The following is a 20,986-nucleotide window of genomic DNA, read 5'->3' on the forward strand; positions in this document are numbered from 1 at the left end:
TAACTCACGGTCTTCAATTTGACAATCCATAGGAAAAAGGGACCGCACATTTTTAAGGCCCAACAAGTTCGTTTCCTAAGTCATCTACAACACCGCCTAGCACGATCCTTAGAAGCCCAAAGCAGAGCAATATTTTTCTTCATCCAAATTTAGAAGCAATAGAAATCCAATTTCCTTTCAGAAACTAGGAGATCGACAAGCACTGCTATTCCTGAAGTAGCGCACGACTGTTCGGCAGCGCAGGTATTTCATTTTCGTCTTTGATTTGGGCAGCAAAGCCGGACTGTTGGAGTTTCAAGCTCCGACTGTATCTGCGAGAATTGGGGAGTGAGAGAGGAGACTAGGGAGATGGCGAGATGGGGACAGAGAGAAAACAAACAAAAAAGAGGGTCTTTGGGAGACGGCGACGAGAAAAAACAGAGAAGAGGGGGGTTGGCTTTGCTTCGATAGATCGTATAGAAGGTTCGGGAAGGGAACAGGGGATTAGGGATCTCATTAGATTTTTGTTCGAAAATAAAATATTGTTTATTTATTATATTTTTTATTTTTGTGAAGAAAAATGAAATTTATTCCTCAACTTTATGTGTAAGTTATTTATATTAACTTTATTAATATTAATATAATAAAAATAAGTGAGCAGAAAAAACAAATAATATCATCAACTACTAGTAATTTATAAAGTAAATTAGGTTACATTTTTAGAAGGTGATTAGTATTCATAAAGAGTCTGGTTAATTGTCAGCGTGACTGATAAATTCAAAAGATGCGCATCGGGGGAATCAGACCCTGGTCGGTATTGTGGGAGGGTACTATGATACCAGGTGCGCTTGCTGGACGGATTATCACGCATATTTTAATATTTTAACAACAACAACAACAATAATAATAACGGGGCGGCGTCATATTTCTTTGCAGAAGTGCGTTGGCGAAACGCAACCGCAGCTAATCAAGGAACCATCGACGGGACCAATGAGAATCGTTGGACTTACCGGTGGAATATCTTCAGGCAAGAGCACCGTTTCTAATCTCTTCAAATCTCATGGCATTCCGGTTGTAGATGCCGACGTCGTTGCCCGTGTATGTTTCTACTTCTTTCATTGACCTTCTAAATTAATACCTTGAATCTAAAGTTCTGAACTTTTGCTGTTCGCTGCAATGAAAAAATGTCAAGTCTTAGTGGTTCTAATTTTTCTTTTCTTTGGACTGAATGTATGATTCTTTGTCGAAGTGAGAAGACTTTGTTGTTTTTTTTTTTAGTGGGTTTTGTTTGTGGTTACGTACAGGCTGCATTAAATAAAGGCACCGGTGGATGGAAAAAAGTTGTTGCAGCTTTCGGGCAGGAAATTTTACTTGATAATGGAGAAGTTAATAGGCCAAGACTTGGACAAATTGTTTTTTCCGATCCAGATAAGCGCCAACTTCTTAATCGGTAATCTTGCTTGCTTTTTATTTGAGATTTTTGCATTTGACGTGAATCTTGTTTTCCGTGTCCAATGTCTTAGAGTTCTTATTATATGCATTTTCATGGCCTACTGCTGGCCTCAGATTTCTCAGATTTCATGTCTTTCCGGTGAAAAGGATCCGTATATACTATCAGTGGAAAGTGAGATAGCTTTATCATACTTGAGTGAGAACTTTCATGTGGACGGGACGCTATTATACTTGTGCCTTATTGATAAGTAGTTTCTGGTAACTTCAATGCAACAAACTGCTGCATAGGTGGTTGTGCAAATTAAATTTTGTGATCAATTATTGGTCCTAGTCCAAAGTTCAGCTTTTATTTTGATTGCTGAGTTATGCTAGTTGCCTTAGTACATGTCTTCCCTTGATTTTGGGGAGAAATCCTTGGAATTATTTGTTGCTCAAGGTGTATTCAAACTAGATTTTGAGTTTCAATTATGATCTTTTTTAGATTGCTGGCCCCTTATATATCATCTGGAATCTTTTGGGAAATCGCGAAGCTTTGGATGAAGGGTTATAAGATTATTGTTCTTGATGTCCCTCTGTTATTTGAGGCCAAGATGGACAAGTTGACAAAGCCCATTATTGTTGTTTGGGTTGATCCACAAACACAAATTCAGCGACTCATGGCAAGAGACAGAACATGTGAGGAGGATGCCAGGAGTAGGATAAACGCTCAGATGTCGCTGGATGTAAAAAGGAGTAAAGCAGATGTAATAATTGATAACACTTGCTCGCTGGATGACTTGAATGAACAGTTTCAGAAGGTGTTATTTGAGGTCTCAAGACCCTTGACATGGACTGAGTTCTGGCTTTCTAGGCAGGGAGCATTGACGGCTCTTGTTTCAGTCACCTTAGGTGTTCTTTTTTGCAGAAAGGCATTTAACGGTGATGATTTGTAGCTGCTTGATTTTCTTTGGAGTGTATTTCATAAAACTACATAAATGTTGTTTCACATCTATTTTTTGAATTCTCTGGCAAATACTGAAATTTTAAATGTCTAGATGAAATTTATTAAAATTAGTAGGAATTGTGAAATAATTTGTATTTTCCTGTTTCGTTCACATATATTATTCTCATGTCTCCTACATGGTGGAGATGGTAAGCTTCTGAGGGAGGTTTGCTTAGGTTTTCTTATTTGTATATGCGGATTGATTGATTATTGGCTAGTTCTGAAATTAGATAAAGATGACCCAGAAGAGAGGAATCAAGGTCACAAGGCACGTCCCTAAAAAAGCCGAGAAAATCATTGGCTTATATATAGTTGGTGATGGCTGAGTGTCCATTACTATGCAGTACTGTGTTGATATGGATGTGTTTGTGCTGATATTGAGCATTTTGTCTATTTTACTGGTGTGAAGACTGCCTATTACAACTACTGTACCTCAGATTAAATCCCCTTTTCTCTCTTTCCTTTAAAGCTTGAGGTATTCGACTACATAATCTTCTACATGCGCACTTAACCATTATATATATATATATATTTTTTTTTTTAAAAAGTAGTCCACTGCTGACTTGCATTAACTCGTTGGCTTCTGGCTAGGGTTTCGTTTGCATTTAATTAGGGGCATTTTACTAGTTGCAATGCCACGGGAGATATCATTTTTTTTTTTTGTTCATTCATGGCCTTTAAGTATATATACTCTACCATTCAACCTTTTCTCTGCTGGACTTTTCTTTCGTTGTTCCAATAGGCATAGTTTGTTCTTCTATTTTAAGGTAAATCCAATTGGCAAGCACTGCCGCTTGACATACTTATTTTTTTGTGATGAGTGTAGTTGCCATTTGGGTAATGCTGATAGTTTAACTTGGAAATTGTCAAGTTACGCTGTATTGATGTTAAGCTTTAGCGGAGTTAAAAGTGAATCTAATATGCTGTACTAGGTGCTTGGATGTCAGAAAACGTCAAGTGTCTGATGCATTCATATATATGCTGTTCTATTAAAATCTGCTTATGTTTGAATTTATTTGTTATCTAATATGAATGTTCTCTGTCATGAATCAATCTTAATGAGTTGGATTGGCATCAGTAGCGGCTTGAATCATTCAATGGTTTCCCAATTCACCCGAGAACTAGCTGATGCCAAGTTTAGCGGAAAGCAACGCTTCTAGTCATGAAATATGTATCCATGTGCATTTCAACTTAAGTCGTGTGAATAGTCAAACTCCAACTAGTTTCTTTTTCAAAAAAAAAATCAGAATTTACACTGCCAAATTTTCAGCCTAAACATTTGAAAACAGATTGAGCTCATTATGGAATAAAATTTGCTGCTGCCATTAAAATCATGTTGCATAATTGAATAGGGAAGTTTGCATCGGAGTCACTAGTCAGGTTTGGCTTCCTCCTCATTTTTTCTTGACCGTGTGATGTAAATGATGCATTTTGCTTCTGAAAATGGGCATGGGCAGTTGCAAGAGCGATTAACAGAATAGGACTAAAAGTGATCAACTTTGCATTTACATAAGGCTGCTCCTCCTTCGCTGCTGGTATTGTAAGTTCAGTATTCAGATCTTTTGTACAATCAAACCAGGCCATCACCAGGCAAGTACCATGGTATAGTTAAAAATGAACATGACATGTAGAAGCCGTATTGCCTTTTATGATTGGCTTTTTTAGTGATTTGAAGCTTTGACGATTGGTGGATCCTCATTCTCGCTTAACTTTATGCGTAAATCTTTTAAGTTCATTTGCATACCATTTATCAATATGAAACGTGGCCGATGCCAGATTCAGATTCACTTATAGCAGCTATATACATATCAAAAATTTAAAACCATTGATCTAATCCAAGATGCATCAGATACCAGATTCTGGCCTAAATAACTGGCAGTTGTTTTAGAATTTAAGTAGGAGTACATTTCATTTGATTCTCGATGCAATTTTTTTTTTTTTTTGCCCAATTCATTCATTCGTACCGCAGGCTTGGTCAAATGACAAACATCCAGACTGATAATTTATGGCGCCACTCTTTGGCTTCATTACCCCACCGAGCTCATAGCCATGGCTTTTAACCCGTGTTACTTGAAGCTTCATATTTGATTAGACAAGTTCGCCTCTGGGCAGGAGATGCTGGGTGATGAGATGGTAGGTGGATTGTGGGGCCATGGAGAAGGACCCAAGAGGCTAGGAAGCGAAAAGTGAGTTCGCACCAAAACTGATGAAGCCCTTGAAACCCTCTGATAATGACAGAAGTAGCTGCAAAAGACGCCATAGAAGTTGATGCTAAGGACCTCTTGAACTCTTCATCTGTTTTTCACACCCTACGCAACTAAAGACGTGAGAAACAAACACTCAACTGAAAGCTTTGATTTTATTTCATTGGTGAGTATTACAGCAGGTTCTATCAGTCTCAGGATGTTATTGGAGATCTTGAAACTCATGTAGGTGCGTATGCTAGAAGCTCATCAATCCCACCACTACATAGTCTATTAGTGCTCGCGTGAGTTAATCACGCGAAGTTGCTGATGATGTATATCATAAGCCTAGTGGTTAGTTAATTAGTAGGAATTTAAGGTGGCGTGGTGCGACACCACATTCTCATACTTTTGTTGGACCTTTTAATTCGCCGCTTTCTCCTTATTTTTCCTTCCCTCTCAAAGCATCTTTTTACTCTCTCTCTCTCTCTCTCTCTCTCTCTGTGGTGCGGAAGAGATGGGGCTCTGCTGCATTGGCCTCTCTCTTTAAACCTTTTGCTACCAATAGACGAACGAAACTTCTCATCCCTTACATTCCTCGACTCCATCCAACTAACTCCCCATATGGCAGCCAAGCCAGCTGAAGAAGATCCTCCAGTAGAAGCCTTGAAATACCAGGTATAATCAACACCACAACCTTTCTCTCTCATATCCTCTTTCCTTCCATATTTAATGTGTTCCTCTCTTTGGTCTGTATTCATTCACTGGAACTTCCCCTGTCTAATCACTCTATCGCGCAGACGTGGGTGTTGAAAGTCTTAATCCACTGTGATGGCTGCAAGAAGAAAGTCAAGAAAGTTCTTCAGGGAATCGATGGTAGCTAGTGGGACAATGCTTATAAGAATAATCTTATTGTGTGTTCATGATTAATTATATTCGGTCTCTTTACTGTATTAATAATTATGACATACGTTGTCATTCATTGAATTATAGGGGTTTACACAATTGAGGTTGATTCTCAACAGCACAAGGTTACGGTGACTGGTAACGTGGACGCTAACACTTTAATTAAGAAGCTTGCGCGATCAGGCAAATTAGCAGAGCTATGGCCAGAGAAGGGCCAGAAGAAAGATAACAAGTCGAAATCCAAGGGTAGCGATAAGCAAAAGGAAGACCAGAAGAATAGTGAACCGTTTGGCGATGACATTGAACAGAATGGTACGGCTGCTGATGAAGAGACCGAGTCATGCAAAGCAGACAGCGAATGTGAGGAGGCCGGAGGAGCAGATACAGGTGGCAACAGGGGCGGAGGCGCTAAAAAGAAGAAAAAGAAGAACAAGAACAAGGGGCAAACTGATAGTGATTCTCCCACCAATAACGGAGGTGGTGGAGAAAATTTGATTGGTGCTGCTGCCACACATCCAACACCAAGTAAATCAGCCGGAGCCATCCCCAACTTGGCTAATTCTACGGCGGCTATGGACCATGGTCCTCCGATTCAGCATGCCTATCCTTCATACCTACCAACAGCGTACTATTCTCCTGCAATACCGCAAGCATACAGTTTAAGCTATAACACAGCATATCCCAGCTCCAATGCCCTGTATTATGCCCCTCCCATGCATGCTTATGCTACATACTCTCACCTACAGTCGCCTCCGCCTGGCTGGTTCCAGCACTACAGGGATGATCACGTGGATGAATATGAAGGTGGATGCTTTGTAATGTGAACTGCAAAGTGGAGGATATGAATATTATGTAGTATTAGTATGCTGAGAGGTACTGTTCGGGGGTTTAAGTTTAGTAATATCGTACAAAAACTTTTGGATCTAGTGGTTCCAGGTACGATCCTGTAACTCCTCAGGAACTAGGCCGGCACGGCATCCAAAAAATCCAAGTTTAGTAATATCTGCTAAAAAAAGGTTGGGAACGAAAATAAGAAGGGTTGGTGATTGGTTGAGAGATGCAGGGTATGGAGGATCTTTAATGCCTTGTCCTCAGCGTTCTTTTTTTTTTTTGTCCCTTTTAGTGCCGCCTTTTGGGGTTGCTTTAGAAAGCCCAATGGCTCCCCATTGATCTGCTATGTGTAGGGCCCTAAATCCCCCTTTTCCTCTCAGCCTTATCTGTAAAGTAGATTTCTGTGTACGAAAGTTCGCCTTTCCCCCCTCTTTCGCTCCATTTTAATTGGCCTTCCATGCATGCATGTAGCCATTCAGTGTTAGCTTTTTAACTTACGAGCTAAGAATGCATGTGTTGACAATTGGCCCATTAACCTCCATTATTTTTCCTTCTCACCATCGAAACTAAATTCCTGGAAGCTCCAATCCAATAAATACCAAATAGCACATGGAATTCGTCGAATTTAAATTTAAAACATAATAACTGTTTGATTATTCTCTGCCATGCTCAGAAGACCATGTCTTAGTAGCGGTTTAATTGCAGAGCCAAAAAACGAATCACAGTCTGATTAAGAAAGCATCTGGAGCTTCATGCGCACGGACTACATCAATAAGGTGAAAGCGGACGATTTAAGAATATTAATGGGCCCACGAGCAAGAAGATAGAGATGCCATCTTTTGAAAAACAGAAGAATACTAAGTGAACTGGGACGTCATCCGCAGTTAAGGACTTAAGTTCATCTGCTGAAAGAAAAACGACCTAAAGAGAATCAAGCATATAAAAAATCGAAGAAAGCAACACAAGTTCCCCTTGAAAATGAAGCCTGCTCGCTGTTTGATACCGAGATAACTCATACATCAAAATGGTGTTGGATTGTATTATATTACTGACGTAAATACTCTATTGATGAGGGTCATTTGTTAGTATTTTTGTAAGCACTTGAGTTATGAAACTAGTCATCCCCCTCGTAGGTTCTTGAAAGCTATCTCGCTCCAACTCTTTTAGTTCAAAGGTGGGGAAAAAACGGTGCCTCTCAGAAAATAATTTCCGGCGGTTAAAAATATTTACTGCGCTTCAATTATATAATACACACACACACACAGAGCGAAGTGATGCTAAGTCTGTATCTTTTGTCCCTCTTTTTCAAGAAGTCTGCATCTATTTTAAACATGCACCTGTTAAGTAAATTTAAGCCTACGATTGTCTTTTCCTCATTTTATTTGTATATTATTAAAATTAAAAAATTCAACAAAACAACCCAACTTTTGAAAAGAAAAACAATAGTGTTAACTTGTGTAATGGCAGGTTCCCTCTTTTATTTACCACTACAATGTGTTTGTAGGCACATGTTAGACAGTACCATGTCTCAGTGTTGTATATAGTTTCAGATATACTCACATGAATCTGTCATATAGTTATAACCTCTTGCAACTAATTATGTACTCAATGATTTATTATAAATACAATGCATCTAGGCTCTCAGTATTCATCAGAGTTAGCCTTTCATTTCACTTCATTGTATCTTCAACTTGGTATCACAAGCCAGTAATATTTTTTTCCGATGGCCTCCTCCTTGATCTTGAGCATCGAAGCTTCTCCGTCTACCACCTCTTTCCCAAAACTTCCTTCTCTTTCCTCCTTTTCTTCTTCATCTTCTTCCACCGGTATTGCATCATCATCCTCTTATATTAAGTTGGATCGACAAAATTACTTATACTGGAGTTCGATGGTGTTTTCTCTGCTTCGAGGCCAACGCCTTGATGGTTTTGTTATCAGCACCAAATAGTGTCCAATAGAGTGGCTGACTGAAGATTGCTCAAAACTCAATCCACCTTATGAAGAATGGATTGCGATAGATCAAATGATCTTAGGATGGCTTCTTGCATGCATGATGCTAGAAGTTGGAAGCCAAATTGCAAATTGTGACTTTTTGTATGAACTCTAGATAGAAGCTAGAGATTTGATCGGTGTTGACACTGGATCTAAAGTTCTGATGCATAAAGCAGAACTACAGTGCATTCGCAAAAACACTCTCCGAATAGATGAGTATTTGACATGAGTCAAGTTTCCTGTAAATCAACTTAGTCTTGCTAGAGCTGCGGTTCCAGATGATGAATTAATTTCCATTACTTTGTGTGGATTAGATTTGGAATATAACTCCATCGTTTATATGTTAATGAATCGTCGTAACTTAAGTTAGATTACTCTCTAATCTGAATTGCTTACTTTTGAGTGTCAACCTGACATGTATTGAAATATGTCTTCTCTTTCTATTTCTACTCCTTTTGCTAATGTTGCTTGGAGTGATATTTTAGATAACAGAGATCGTGGCCAATCTAACAGTCATAATAGACGAAGCAACCGTGGATGCGATCGTGATGGTCGCAGTCAAAGACTTGTTTGTCAAGTCTGTGAAAAAATAGGTCACATTGCGTCTGATTGTTATTTTAGATTTGATCATAATGTTCATCTTATTCTCATAATTGATGTTGCTCGAGGATGGGTTATCAACCAACTTGGCATAAATAACTCATTTCTTAATGGCACCATTAACGAGGTCATTTATATGTGTCAACTTGATGGTTTTATAGACAAGTAGAAATCAACTTACATATGTAAGTTGTAGAAGGCCTTATACAGATTACGGCAAGCACCATGGGCATGGTTTGAAAAGTCACAAACTACTTCATTCATGTGGGGTTTTTGAAATGCTAAGTATGATACCTCCTTATTCTGGTTTAAAAAGCAGAGCTACATCATTGTTGTGCTCGTATATGTCGATGATGTTATAGTGACTAGGAATGATCTTATGAGAATAAAAGCTTTTATAAAAGAGCTAAATCATATGTTTGCTTTAAAGGATATGGGAGCTCTTGACTATTTTCTTATAACCGAAGCTCATTGTGATTCCATTGGCTTGCATCTCTATCAAACGAAGAACATTGTTGATATTTTGGAAAGGTATGGCATGCTTTATTCAGCTCCTTGTCCAACTCTTATGGCTATTGGAAAAACTCTGTCCACTCATGATGGTGAGCCTCTTCAAGATCCGTCTCCATATCGTAGTGTTGTAGGTGCTTTGCAACATGTTACTCAAATACGACTTAATATTTCTTGTGCCGTTAATAAGTTGAGTCAGTTCTTGCACTATCCTACCTCTATCTACTGGCAAGCTGTGAAACGTGTGTTGGGGTATCTGAAAGGGACTGCTACTCTCGGTTTACATATCAAACAAGCAATTGATTTAAATTTTACTGGCTATTCTAATGCTAATTAGGCATCCTATCCTAATGACCGTCATTCTATCGGTGGGTACTGTATCTTCTTTAGAGATTCTTTGGTTTCATGGAATTCTCATAAGCAATGTGTAGTATCTCGTTCCAGCACCGAGTCCAAGTATCGAGCTTTGACTGATTTGGCTGTTGAACTCATGTGGCTTCAATCTCTCTTAAGCAAAGTAAAATTTCCACTGTCTCAAACTCCTCAGATTTGGTGCGATAATATAAGTGCTCAAGCATTAGCTAGCAATTACAGGTGAGTATTCGGTCAATTCGATCAGTTCGGTTTTAATTTCTTTAAAATCGATCGACCAAATTATATAAGAAATTTGGATCGAATCGAATCAAAATTCACAACTGAACTGAATTAAAATCAAACTAAATTTTAATAATTCGATCGATTTATTCAATTTATGAGCTTGGATTTGAATCTATGAAATTTAATTGTTCATATATTCTTCTATCCAATTTTTTTTTCCTTGATGTTGAAAGCCCAACAAAAAATAATAATCTTATACTCTAATTTATGAAAAAATTAATAAGATTCAGTACTATTGCACTAAAAACTAAATTATAAAAATAAAAAATTAGAACATCATATTAAATAAAAAAAATACTATTACTGCAAGTAGTAGAAAGATGTCTCTTACTCACTTAGATGAAATTTTATTCACATTTTTAAAAATATGATAGAAAAAATATAGATAATTTGATCGGTTTGATTCATTTGATTCTTGAATTTTTAGATTGAATCGAACTGATCAACCGAAATTTTCATTAAAAAAAAACCGAATCGAGTTGAAAAATTGAATAGACCAAATCAAATAGACAAAATTTAATTTGATTCAGTTTGATTTTCGATTTCAATTCAATTTTGCTCGCCCCTCCTAGCAATCCTATCTTTCATGCACATACAAAGCACATAGAGTTGAATGCTCATTTCATCAGAGATCAAGTACTCGTTGGACGTGTTGTTATAGGCTATGTACCATCACATGTCCAACTTGCTCATTGCATGACAAAGTCGTTGTCTCATTCAAGGTTCTGGTCATTATGAAGCAAGCTCGGGATCTTACCAGCACTCCTTCACTTGAGGGAGCATGTTAGATAGTAACATGTGTTAGTATTGTGTATAGTTTCAGTTATACTCACGTGAATCTGTTATATAGTTATAACCTCTTATAACTAATTATGTACTCGTTGATTTATTATAAATACAACATGTCTAGACTCTTAGTATTTATCCGAGTTAACCTTTCATTTCACTTCTTTGTATCTTCAACTGCACTAGGAAGGAAACCAATGAAAAAGCAAACTCATTATGGCATTGTTTTTATCCTCGTGGAAACTATTAATTGCGATGTTGGCCAATAAAAAGGTCGGTGCCTGTATTAAAGTATGAATTTTCAATTTTAAGGAAATCCATATCAAATGATTTTGAATTTTAGGGAGGTAAAAACTGGGAGATACATAAATATCTATTAAATTTTACTCATCAATATTGGAAAAATTGAAATCTGCTTCATCCCAGTAATTAATAATTTGAATCAGGCTAGGAAAGAATTAGCTAATAGTTTAAACGATTCAACCAGGAGAAACGCAGCAAGGCAAATCGTCTCGCTTGCTCAAATCCGTTTGGACGAGATTCGGAAAGAGACTGGTCCTTTAAAAATGATGTAGATCACTATCGAATTGGCCTTGGGCCGTGTGATGAATGGCCCATATCTTGAGACCTGTGACAGCGATCGCGCCATTGTGCTGGCCCATGACTTTGAGCTTCAAGGCATAGCTTCTGACCACTTCTTATGCAAATAAGAAGAATAAGATCGCCCAACAAAATTAGAATAGTTATTGTATAAAAAAAGAAAGTTATTATTATGAATTATTATTTGGCCGATAATAAGAGTAGAATGGATAATTTTAAATCTTGTAAATAAAGGTAAAGAAAGATCAAAGATAAAAAAATATTTATGAAAATTATTACATGAGACCTCTTATTTAATAATATTCTTAAAAGTTATGTTAATTATAACACCATTCAGTGGGATAAGATTTATTGTTATTGTATTGTTGTTATTTTGACCATCAAGAAGAAGAAGAATTGTTTGACTCCTGTCCTCAATTTTTTTAAAAAAAAAAATAAAGAAGCGTGTAGTTAATTCACTTAATTATTTTTTATAAACAAGGAGAACGTGTGAAACAAATATGCCAACCAGATTAGGATCGGGACGTATAGATCTAATACTACTATGATCCTATCACGCATCCTCCCCTCAACTAGTCAACTTTTGTACATGCAGTTCTTTTTTCATTATATATATATATATATATATATATATATCTGTATCTGTATCTATATCTTGATAGCTACCTGATTTTCATCTCTTATTTTATTCTGTTTCTTTTGAAGAAGGCCGCGATTGCCAAGCAACAAGCTATTGTAAGATTCTTTTTATCAGTCTTATCACTTGATGACATTTGGCAACTTATCTAAAGAATTTATGCTGTTTTGCGTTTATTTCTCAGCTGGCATTCATCACGCATTTACCGTGGGGGTGTTTTTAGTTTATATATTGTTAATAAGTGTAATATATATTGTAATTCATTTTAGATAAAAGAATGCATTGAAGTATCGGGTACCAGAATTGAGCTTGATTTTGAAGTATTCGATGCATATAAAAAATTATTTTTTATAATAAAAAAATACATTTTTATATTTCTTTGATACTCATACACATCAAATAAGATGTAGTTAGAGCAAATTGAAATATCGATTTTCGGTCCACCGAATGGAATTTTTTATAAAGTGGTCTGAAAGATGAAAGAACGGTAAAGGAATATAATAAAGTAACTGGTTCTTTTTTTTCTTTGTTGATGTGGGCAAAAAACAAAAAAGAATTTGTCCTAAAACTATTGCAATGTTTCTCCAAAGGGAAAAAGAACAGTAATGTATAAAGGATAAACCCGTATTTCTTGTGAAATGAAAAATTGTATGAAGTGCAGTAAAGTGTGAACCCGGAATTCAAAAAGAAAGAAACATGGTGTCGCTAATCATGGTGCCCAAGAGTGGAGATGATCTGTAATCCAAATACAAAAGGAATCCGGGTCCACCCACCATGCACAGAGAGATTGTTGCATTGGCAGCACAGCATGATATTTCCTTATTTATAGACCCCACGGCTCGACTCTCTGGCTTCTAATATCCCAGCCTCGTAATTGCAACCTCTCACGGCTTCGAGGATGAAACCTCATCCTGTCTCCGGCGAAGCTTCTCGTCCCAACGACTCCGCTAAATCTATTGGCGACAAGCTCCGACAAGTCTACCAGGCAGCTGTGGTGGCCGTCACCGCCGACTCTCTGAAGCAGCCTAGGCTTCTCTTGCGTAATCAAACTGAGAGACGGGGACGGAGCCACCGTGCGAGCGCAGACGATCCGATTAGAACCTTGATGTTCTTGGGATCGTGGAGTCACACTTGAAGCATCGATCAAAACTAAACCGCCTTTTATTGAAACGCTTGAGTGAAGTGAAAAGAGAACGATGCATCTATGAAAAACTGAATCCATATGCAAACGGTGTAATATATTGTCAAATAAAACGCAGTAGATGGTGTAAAGATACTTACTAGGCTTTAACAGACATGAGGGCCTCTTTCAAGTTTATTTTTGTATCATCAATGACTTGATTGATCGTTTGATTGTATAGTATATACCCTACTCGAATAGTCAGGATATTTAGTTAATAAGCAAGGTTTTGTCCTAATAATGAATTCTAGACTAGTAAAGCAGTTGTAGCTTCTAAATTACAAGGTTATGGTTGCATTCTATGCTATTTGCCGTTATTTCTCTTGCGTGCTCCTCCCTGTTGAGATTCCTATCCCTTTATTTCTGTTTCTGGAGTTTATCTCCCACTCGCATTGCCCGGTGAAATCTTCATTTATCCGCTGTAGAAGAAAAAGTGGGAGAAAGTAATTGATGATTACTTGCATTCTACTCCAGAAATTTGTAAATCAATCATTAATAACAATTGAACATTTGCTGCTCTTACGCGACAAATTCGATTGCAAAACCTCTGCGCAGAAATGAGTTAAATTCCACCTTCGACAATCTCAACTGAAGATATAAGGAAGCGCATACCTCAGATCACAAGGGCCACAGTAATCGACCGCAAAACTGTGACCGAAGTCATTTGATGGGAACTTTTCGATGAGTTACGCCTTTTTTCACAGAAATTGGGCGATATAAGGTGGAGTGATCCGGGTGAGTAAACTTCGGCTGAGACATAGATGTGTGATGTAGTGGTTTAATCACATGGGAGTGATGTATTTTAAATTACCGTTCTCCACAAAATTGTGAGTAAAGAGAAGCGCTACTCTGATAAAAATATCAAAGAACAATTCAGTGTGAGGTCTCAAATTTGGAGCAATTCATTTCTTTTCTCCCCTCCTTCTACGATGCGTGTGTTGAAAGGTTTTGGATATTTAGACTTGTATATGTGTGTGTCAAAGCATACCAGTTTTAAATTTAAAAGCAAGTTAATATAATTAACAAAACAAAATTTTCATTTAAGATCGATCGATCATATTTAATGAAAAAGAAAACTTCTTAAATTCTGAAATTTGACTCCAGACTAAACATAGTAAAGTGAATTAAAATGTTGAGCCAAATGATAAGATCAACCTTCTTTCAAATTTTTTTTTAAACAAAAAATTTAAAATTCCTTTCTCTCTCTCTCTCTCGCCAACGCACTCACTCTGAAACTCAGCGGACGATGGCAGAAGCTAGGGACTGGATGAGCCAATCTCTGACGACCCTTCAATCTCCGCTTGTATCTACCATCTACCTCCCGAAATCCACTCGGCCTAACAGCTGATTAAAGCTTCCCATCTTCATCTACTTTCACAGCAGTGGATTCTGCCTCGTATACGCCTTCTCCTACATCAAACACTGCTACCTCAATCTCATCATCTCCAAAGCTAATGCCATCGCCGTCCCCGTCGAATACAAGCTTACACCAGAGCACCCTCTTCCCGCAGCTTTTGAAGAATGCTTGTGCGTGTTTTGTGGTGAAGATGAGCCTAGGGACAAAGGGGTTGCGTACTGTGAGGCTGTGAAGAAAAGTGGACGGGAAGGTGAAGTGGATTTACTTGAAGTGGAAGGAGAAGATCATTGCTTGCATATTTTGAACGTCGAAACTGAGAATGCTAAGAAAATTTTGAATCGCCTATCTTAATTCCTCTCTTAGAATTTAGAAACGAGGTTGTGAATTTGTGATATTTATGTTTAGGGGCTAGGAGAAGAAAAATAAGAATTCATGAACAACTTAATTTTGGTCCTAATTCCTTCCCTTCTCAAGCGCACTGATGTAAATTTCGCCATTATTATTATTATCATTATACCATTCTATTTGCGCTTAATTTCTTGACTCATTCAAATAATGAGATTATATATGTTTTTTAATATTTATTTCGGCCACTGTATTGCACTCTTCCTTGCAAAATTCATATTAACAAACTTGCTAATTAACGTACACTGAGTTGTTAATTTTCTTTTTATAATTATTAATGCAATATATTGGACTTTTGTGGAAAATTTCATTAAATACTTCCAATTTCATATATATATATATATATATATTTATGATTGTCTTCTATAAAAGGGGTTTACCAATATGAGTTGATTTTTATAAATGGGGTTATCTGGCATGGAATGCCTTTTGTAAAGTGATTTATTTGTACAGAAAAAGATTTTATATGGTCACTTGTTTACAAATTGGACAAAGTATCTAGATAAAATCATTTGACATTCCTGTAATTGATAGTTTATTAATATAAGTTGTTCATTTTCCTACATAATACTGTCCATCTCTATACATGAAGTTGTTCATTACCCTGCCTTCGATGTTTGTGCCATGACTTAATGTTGATTTTATTATGTCTAAATTATGTTAAGTGAGTTGTTCATTTGCGTATGTACTATTGTTCAATTCATTATGAACTGTAGTTTATTAGCCAATTGAAATTGTTTATAGCATTACTTTCACTAGATTTTATTTCAAGTATTGCTTTTACGTTAAAACGAGTTGTTTATTTGCTTTTGTATCATTGTTCATTTCTCTATGGACTGTTGTTCATTAGCCTATTGGAATTGTTTATAATGTTATTTTCACTTGATGTTATTCCACGTATTGCTTTCATGTTAAAATAAGTTGTTCACTTGCTTAGATTCTGATGTTCATTTCCTTACGAATTGTTGTTCATTGATCTATTGAAGTTGTTTATAACGTTACTTTAACTTAATTTTATTCCAAAGATTGATTTCATGTTAAAATGAGTTGTTCATTTGTTTACATATTGTTGTTCATCGGCATACTAGAATTATTTATAATGTTACTCTCACTTGATTTTATTTCATTTACTGTTTTCATGCACTTGATTTATTCCAAATATTGCATCATGTTAAGATGAATTGTTCATTTGCCTATGTACTGTTGTTCTTTACTCTATTAACTGTTGTTTTACTTTATTAATTTAATTTAAAAGAAAATTAATTTTGTCATTTTCTTCAACATTTTAATTTCACTCTAATTTAATACTTTTGAATTGAAATGATGTTTTAGAATTTCTTATGCTCTCTATTTTATTAACTATAATCAAGGAGTCTTAGATGAAAATTTTTCTGATAACAAAAAATTAGTTATAGAAGCCAACAAAAATTGATCTAATTAATAAGGATGTACTCCCTCTGTTAAAAAATATAAGGCATTTTTTGAGGAGTTAGATGTTCAAAAACTTAAAATATTTTTACTTTTTTGAGGTGTAATCATTGTCTTAATTGATAATGACTTTATATTTATTGTAGGGTGTTTAATAGAAATAAATATAAAAAAATAAAATTAGTTTGAAAGTAAGAATTACTTTATTAAAAGATAAAATATAATTAAAAATGCTTATAATTTCTAACGAAGCAAGTATCTGATACTTTACAGACTAGATTCAAATCCTTGTGCTTGTTTGATTAGAATAAAATATCTTAAATATACAAGTTTATGTACTCAACGTCTGTTCCTAGACTCTTTATGTCAAAGCACTGAACTGTCACCATGAAAAGGAAAAAAAGGTACAGAAGTGGTTGAGTTTCTATGATCAGATGCCATTGTCACTATTTTCCAGCCACACACGAGTAAATCGGGAGGTATCTATCATCCGCGAAGCAAATTTGATGATCTTCACAAAATATGCCTCACTCAGCCCCAAAACGAGGGCCAGTAGAACTGTTCTTTCCAATGAGTGGGTTATATGTGGGGGTCCTAAAAACCATTCAAGAAATTACCAAAAATTGCCGTGCCCTCTAAACATCAAATTTGATGCATGTTACCTCGATTACAATCCTGTATCAGCGTCCAATAAATCTGTCGACTCATTAGAACTCAAACTGAGTGACAGTAACACTGATAGCGCAGGTCACCAGATCTCGCTAGGAATTTGGGAACACGGATTACAAAATAATCGCAACATGAGACATGGAAGTATCAAGTATCCTTAATCTTTCCCACACGAACAGTACTCAATCAAGTCCATCTCAAATGGGAAATACAATCAATTAGTCGGGAAACCGCGTTTCTTGTTTCCAACAAAGAGATACTTAGATACAAAAGAACGCACTCTAGCCATTCCTGAGTAAACACCTGCTTAATGAACCACTATGCATCCGTAGATAATGCCATAATACCAAAATCCTGATGTAATGCAAGAAAATAACAAAAAGTTCTTTAGCATGAACGTGACTTAAGCAGATCCCTCTTCTTGCTTTGGCTTAGCAGGCGCCACAGGGGATGGTGAGCTCTCCACACCCATTTCCGCTTTAAGGTCATTGATGCTTTGCTCCAACTCGTTTATACGGTTTCCCATCTCATCGAGTACATTGATGTCAAGGAAAAACATTTCAGCAATGATAGAAAGTCCATTACAATATCATGTAAAATAGATATCAATAAAATCCTGCCTAGACCAATATTTTGGTGAGCCATGAGCAATTATGCAGTTCCGCTTTACCAGGACAACATGTCATTGCTCTGAATACTAAGACCTCAAAATCAAATACAGAAAAATTCCGTTAAATTTCTGATGACTTTTTGTTTTTTGTTTTTTTTTTAAATCTTATGTTAAAAGTAGGTTCGAGAAATGCAAGCTCCTTTAGTATTCTATCCTCTAACCTTCTAATCCTGTTACTGGAAAATTATGGAAAGAGAGCTAGAGTTAAAAACTTGAAAAAAATCAGCACAACTTCCACAACCAAAATACACAAAACATAAAGCAGCACATAGACTAACTTATTTTAAAAAGGATATTCTTTGTGACTATGGAATCTGACATAGTCTGGAACCTAGTTTGCTGGGGAAAAAGAAATCTTGTTAGCAATGGGTGAATGTATTCTGATAACCAACAACGTAACAATGAGAGTCTACACTAAACAGCTCACCATCTGCTGAAGAAGATTTTGCACCTGAAGGCAAAAGGGCCAGATAAAAGTCAGAACTCATTGACATAAAAAAAAACACAAAAATATTTATCTAAGCAAAAGCTTTCCCACTTCAACATTAGACAAACCAATTTGCATACTCTCGCTCTCATCTTGGACTTTGGGATGCCAGAAGACAATCCCTCATCGATAATGGATTGAAATTCCAAATAAGCCAGTTTTGAAATACCAGGTGTTAAATATCACTTTCTAACGGAATTGACAGTAACAATTGCATTTATAGAAAACCATTAATCCTTCAAACTGTAGAGCTGACAACTTACAAAGGCTGTCATATCTGCAGTGCTTTGCTTTGGATCTTCGGAGTCATGTCCATCCTGTCAAAAGAAGGGTTGGTTTGGGGGGACCGTGGTCAGAAAGCCAACAAAACAATGCCCAAATGGAATTACAAAAACTCGTCACTTATTGAACGAGATCGGGATCGGATTACGAGTAGAAACTTAACCAGTGAAGTACAGTTTAAATCAAAGTAACCTTGCTATGAGCTCAAATAGAGAAGCAGCCGCACAAAAGGAAACAGAATGAACAACACAAAGATCCAACAAGTAAACAATTAACCAGACAGACATAAAATTCGAAATGCTTGCTCAGTCTCTAATCATCAACAAGATCAAAATCAACCCAAATTCGGCGACTAAACCCTAACAGTAGAAAAATGCGGACCAAGGGAAAGATCAGGGGCTCAACGGGCATGTATTTATTCGGATAGTTCTTAAATTATATAAACCCTAATTGCTATCAGGAATCACAATACAGAACAAAACGAAGAAGATATCCAGGAAACATATCAGGTAACAAAAGAAATCAGGAAAAGAAACCCAGACCATGATCAAAGCAGGTTGAATTTCTAAAACGAACTCCACAGAAATTAACAAGCTCCAAGGTCACGAAATGAGCGAGAGGACCGAGGTAGTACATATCACTTACCAGGTCAGGCTTGCCATGACGAACCCGACAGACCCGACGCGCCAGGTGCAATTACAAAACTACCACCATTTTCTTTCCAGACGGTTATTGCTCAATTAATATTACTATTACTACTTATCTTTATAAATTGTGAAGTTTATGAATTCATCCTGTTCTCTCTAGTCTTTCGGCTCATCCGAGAGTCATTAGCCCATGGAAAAAACGAGGTGAAATTAAAAATTTGAATCAATTGCTAAAATTTTATTTTTTATTATTTTTGTATCAAGTTTAGTACATGGGTTTGGTCATTTGGGACTATAAAGAGGATGAGATTCAGAACCGCGGGATTCCATTCAAATGTTTTTTAATATTATTGGATGGATATTCAATTACTATGTACCTTGAAATTCATATTTGAATTTTCCCCTTTCCAGTGGCTGGCAAGATCATCATGCCATCGCTTTACATCTAGACAGAATGCTTTCTGTCGTGTGGTTAACACGTGGGGAGAATAAAATTTAAAAATTTTAATTTATTTATAATTCAATCTCTCAACTATAACTTATTATAACTTAATCTCTTAATTATAATTTATTACAACTCAATCTCATGACTTTTGATTTATTTACAATTTAGTCTTTATTTTTTAAAAGAAATGGTCATATATAGCTTTAAAATATCTTCCTTTCACTCTTTAATATGGAATCTAAACTACCATAATAAAAAATAAAAAAAGAACTAACAAAAGTTAAGGATTAAATTATAGATAAATTAAAAGTTGAAAAACTGAGTTATAAACGAGTCAAAAGTTAAAGAATTAAATCACAATAATCATATTTAAGAGATTAATTTATAAATAAATTAAAAATTAAAAGATTAAAAAATTATTTTTTTCTAAAACTCATCGTACATCATATTAATATATTTGTAATTTTTAAAAATATAATTTGTATAATAATAACTTTTAAATTTATTTTCATGAATAAATATATTTCTGCATAATATGAAAACTAATATCAAACAAAATATATTAAAAAAAGAAACCAACACATCTTTTAAATTAAAAGAAATATTAAATGTGCATGTTGAACTCAATAAAATTAAAAATAATTTCCATTAAGGGAAACACCTTTGGAAAGCATTTAACCAGGGGTATGTTTGTTTAAAATCTCGTATTGATCCGTACATAATTATTATCTTATTTCAATTCCCATCATCGCCATAACCCTTTACATATGTTAGGCAAAAGATATAATTTTCCACGATGGAAAGAAAATTAACTCAAGAGATATATCCTTCTTTGACCTGGATTCAAGTTTACCACAATTTTTGGTGTAAATTATCAAATGAGAGGTTTTAATACGAAAAAGTGTCACAGGAACCTGACGACTAACATATTGGCACAGAAGAATTCCTAAACAAAATGAAACATGAAGATTAAAAAAACAAGAAAAAAAAATACATTAGAAGGGAGGTGAGAGGGAGAAACAGTTTGTCCCTATCCTCCACAGAAATAAAATAAACAGGAGGCTTTAGAACTTCCATTTGCCTTTGTGTGTGGATGATGTATCTTGTACATAGGGATAATCCGGTTGAGCAGACCACAGGCCCCACAGTATGGTTAAGTGAAGGCAGAGAAGCAGCCCTGACGAAAGGCGATGGGAAGATAGCCAGGCAGATCCCCACTCCCATGAACAAAATTAAACTGCTTCAAAAGAGAAATTGATCTTGTTATGAACACCATGTAGCATGTAAAATCATGAAAAATT

General features: G+C 36.0%; 4 protein-coding genes across 7 annotated transcripts; 3 read left to right on the forward strand and 1 right to left on the reverse strand.

The window, feature by feature from the left end:
* The first annotated feature begins 41 nt into the window (after positions 1–41).
* Positions 42–6,872, forward strand: LOC129307470 (dephospho-CoA kinase-like). Of its 4 annotated transcripts, none has more exons than XM_054948450.1 (5): positions 42–243; positions 743–821; positions 916–1,077; positions 1,284–1,429; positions 1,913–2,510. In XM_054948450.1, exons 3-5 carry the CDS (start codon positions 970–972, stop codon positions 2,361–2,363), a joined length of 705 nt encoding a protein of 234 aa, XP_054804425.1. In that variant the 5' UTR covers positions 42–243; positions 743–821; positions 916–969; the 3' UTR covers positions 2,364–2,510. The 4 variants fall into 4 exon arrangements, with proteins under 4 accessions (XP_054804425.1, XP_054804424.1, XP_054804423.1 ...); XM_054948448.1 differs by lacking the exons at positions 42–243; positions 743–821; positions 916–1,077; positions 1,913–2,510 and adding exons at positions 4,383–4,783; positions 5,112–5,274; positions 5,397–5,472; positions 5,590–6,872 and having other exon boundaries at positions 1,292–1,429; XM_054948449.1 differs by lacking the exon at positions 743–821 and having other exon boundaries at positions 97–243.
* Positions 6,873–12,962: 6,090 nt separating this feature from the next.
* On the forward strand, positions 12,963–13,616 carry LOC129306954 (uncharacterized). Its single transcript, XM_054947780.1, has one exon. The coding sequence runs from the start codon at positions 13,014–13,016 to the stop codon at positions 13,248–13,250; it is 237 nt and encodes a 78-aa protein (XP_054803755.1). The 5' UTR covers positions 12,963–13,013; the 3' UTR covers positions 13,251–13,616.
* A 925-nt stretch (positions 13,617–14,541) lies between these two features.
* On the forward strand, positions 14,542–15,003 carry LOC129305645 (2-hydroxyisoflavanone dehydratase-like). The gene is made up of 2 exons (XM_054945622.1): positions 14,542–14,594; positions 14,676–15,003. Exons 1-2 carry the CDS (start codon positions 14,542–14,544, stop codon positions 15,001–15,003), a joined length of 381 nt encoding a protein of 126 aa, XP_054801597.1.
* A 2,264-nt stretch (positions 15,004–17,267) lies between these two features.
* LOC129306754 (heat shock factor-binding protein-like) lies at positions 17,268–19,218 on the reverse strand. The gene is made up of 5 exons (XM_054947487.1): positions 19,136–19,218; positions 18,575–18,628; positions 18,252–18,275; positions 18,121–18,163; positions 17,268–17,688 (listed from the first exon to the last, which is right to left on the reverse strand). The coding sequence occupies exons 1-5, from the start codon at positions 19,136–19,138 to the stop codon at positions 17,558–17,560; spliced, it is 255 nt and encodes an 84-aa protein (XP_054803462.1). The 5' UTR covers positions 19,139–19,218; the 3' UTR covers positions 17,268–17,557.
* Positions 19,219–20,986: the final 1,768 nt, after the last annotated feature.

The sequence above is a fragment of the Prosopis cineraria genome, unplaced genomic scaffold (genome assembly GCF_029017545.1).
Source record: "Prosopis cineraria cultivar Desert tree isolate PC_DT_omini unplaced genomic scaffold, ASM2901754v1 PC3, whole genome shotgun sequence".
Taxonomy (NCBI): domain Eukaryota; kingdom Viridiplantae; phylum Streptophyta; class Magnoliopsida; order Fabales; family Fabaceae; genus Prosopis; species Prosopis cineraria.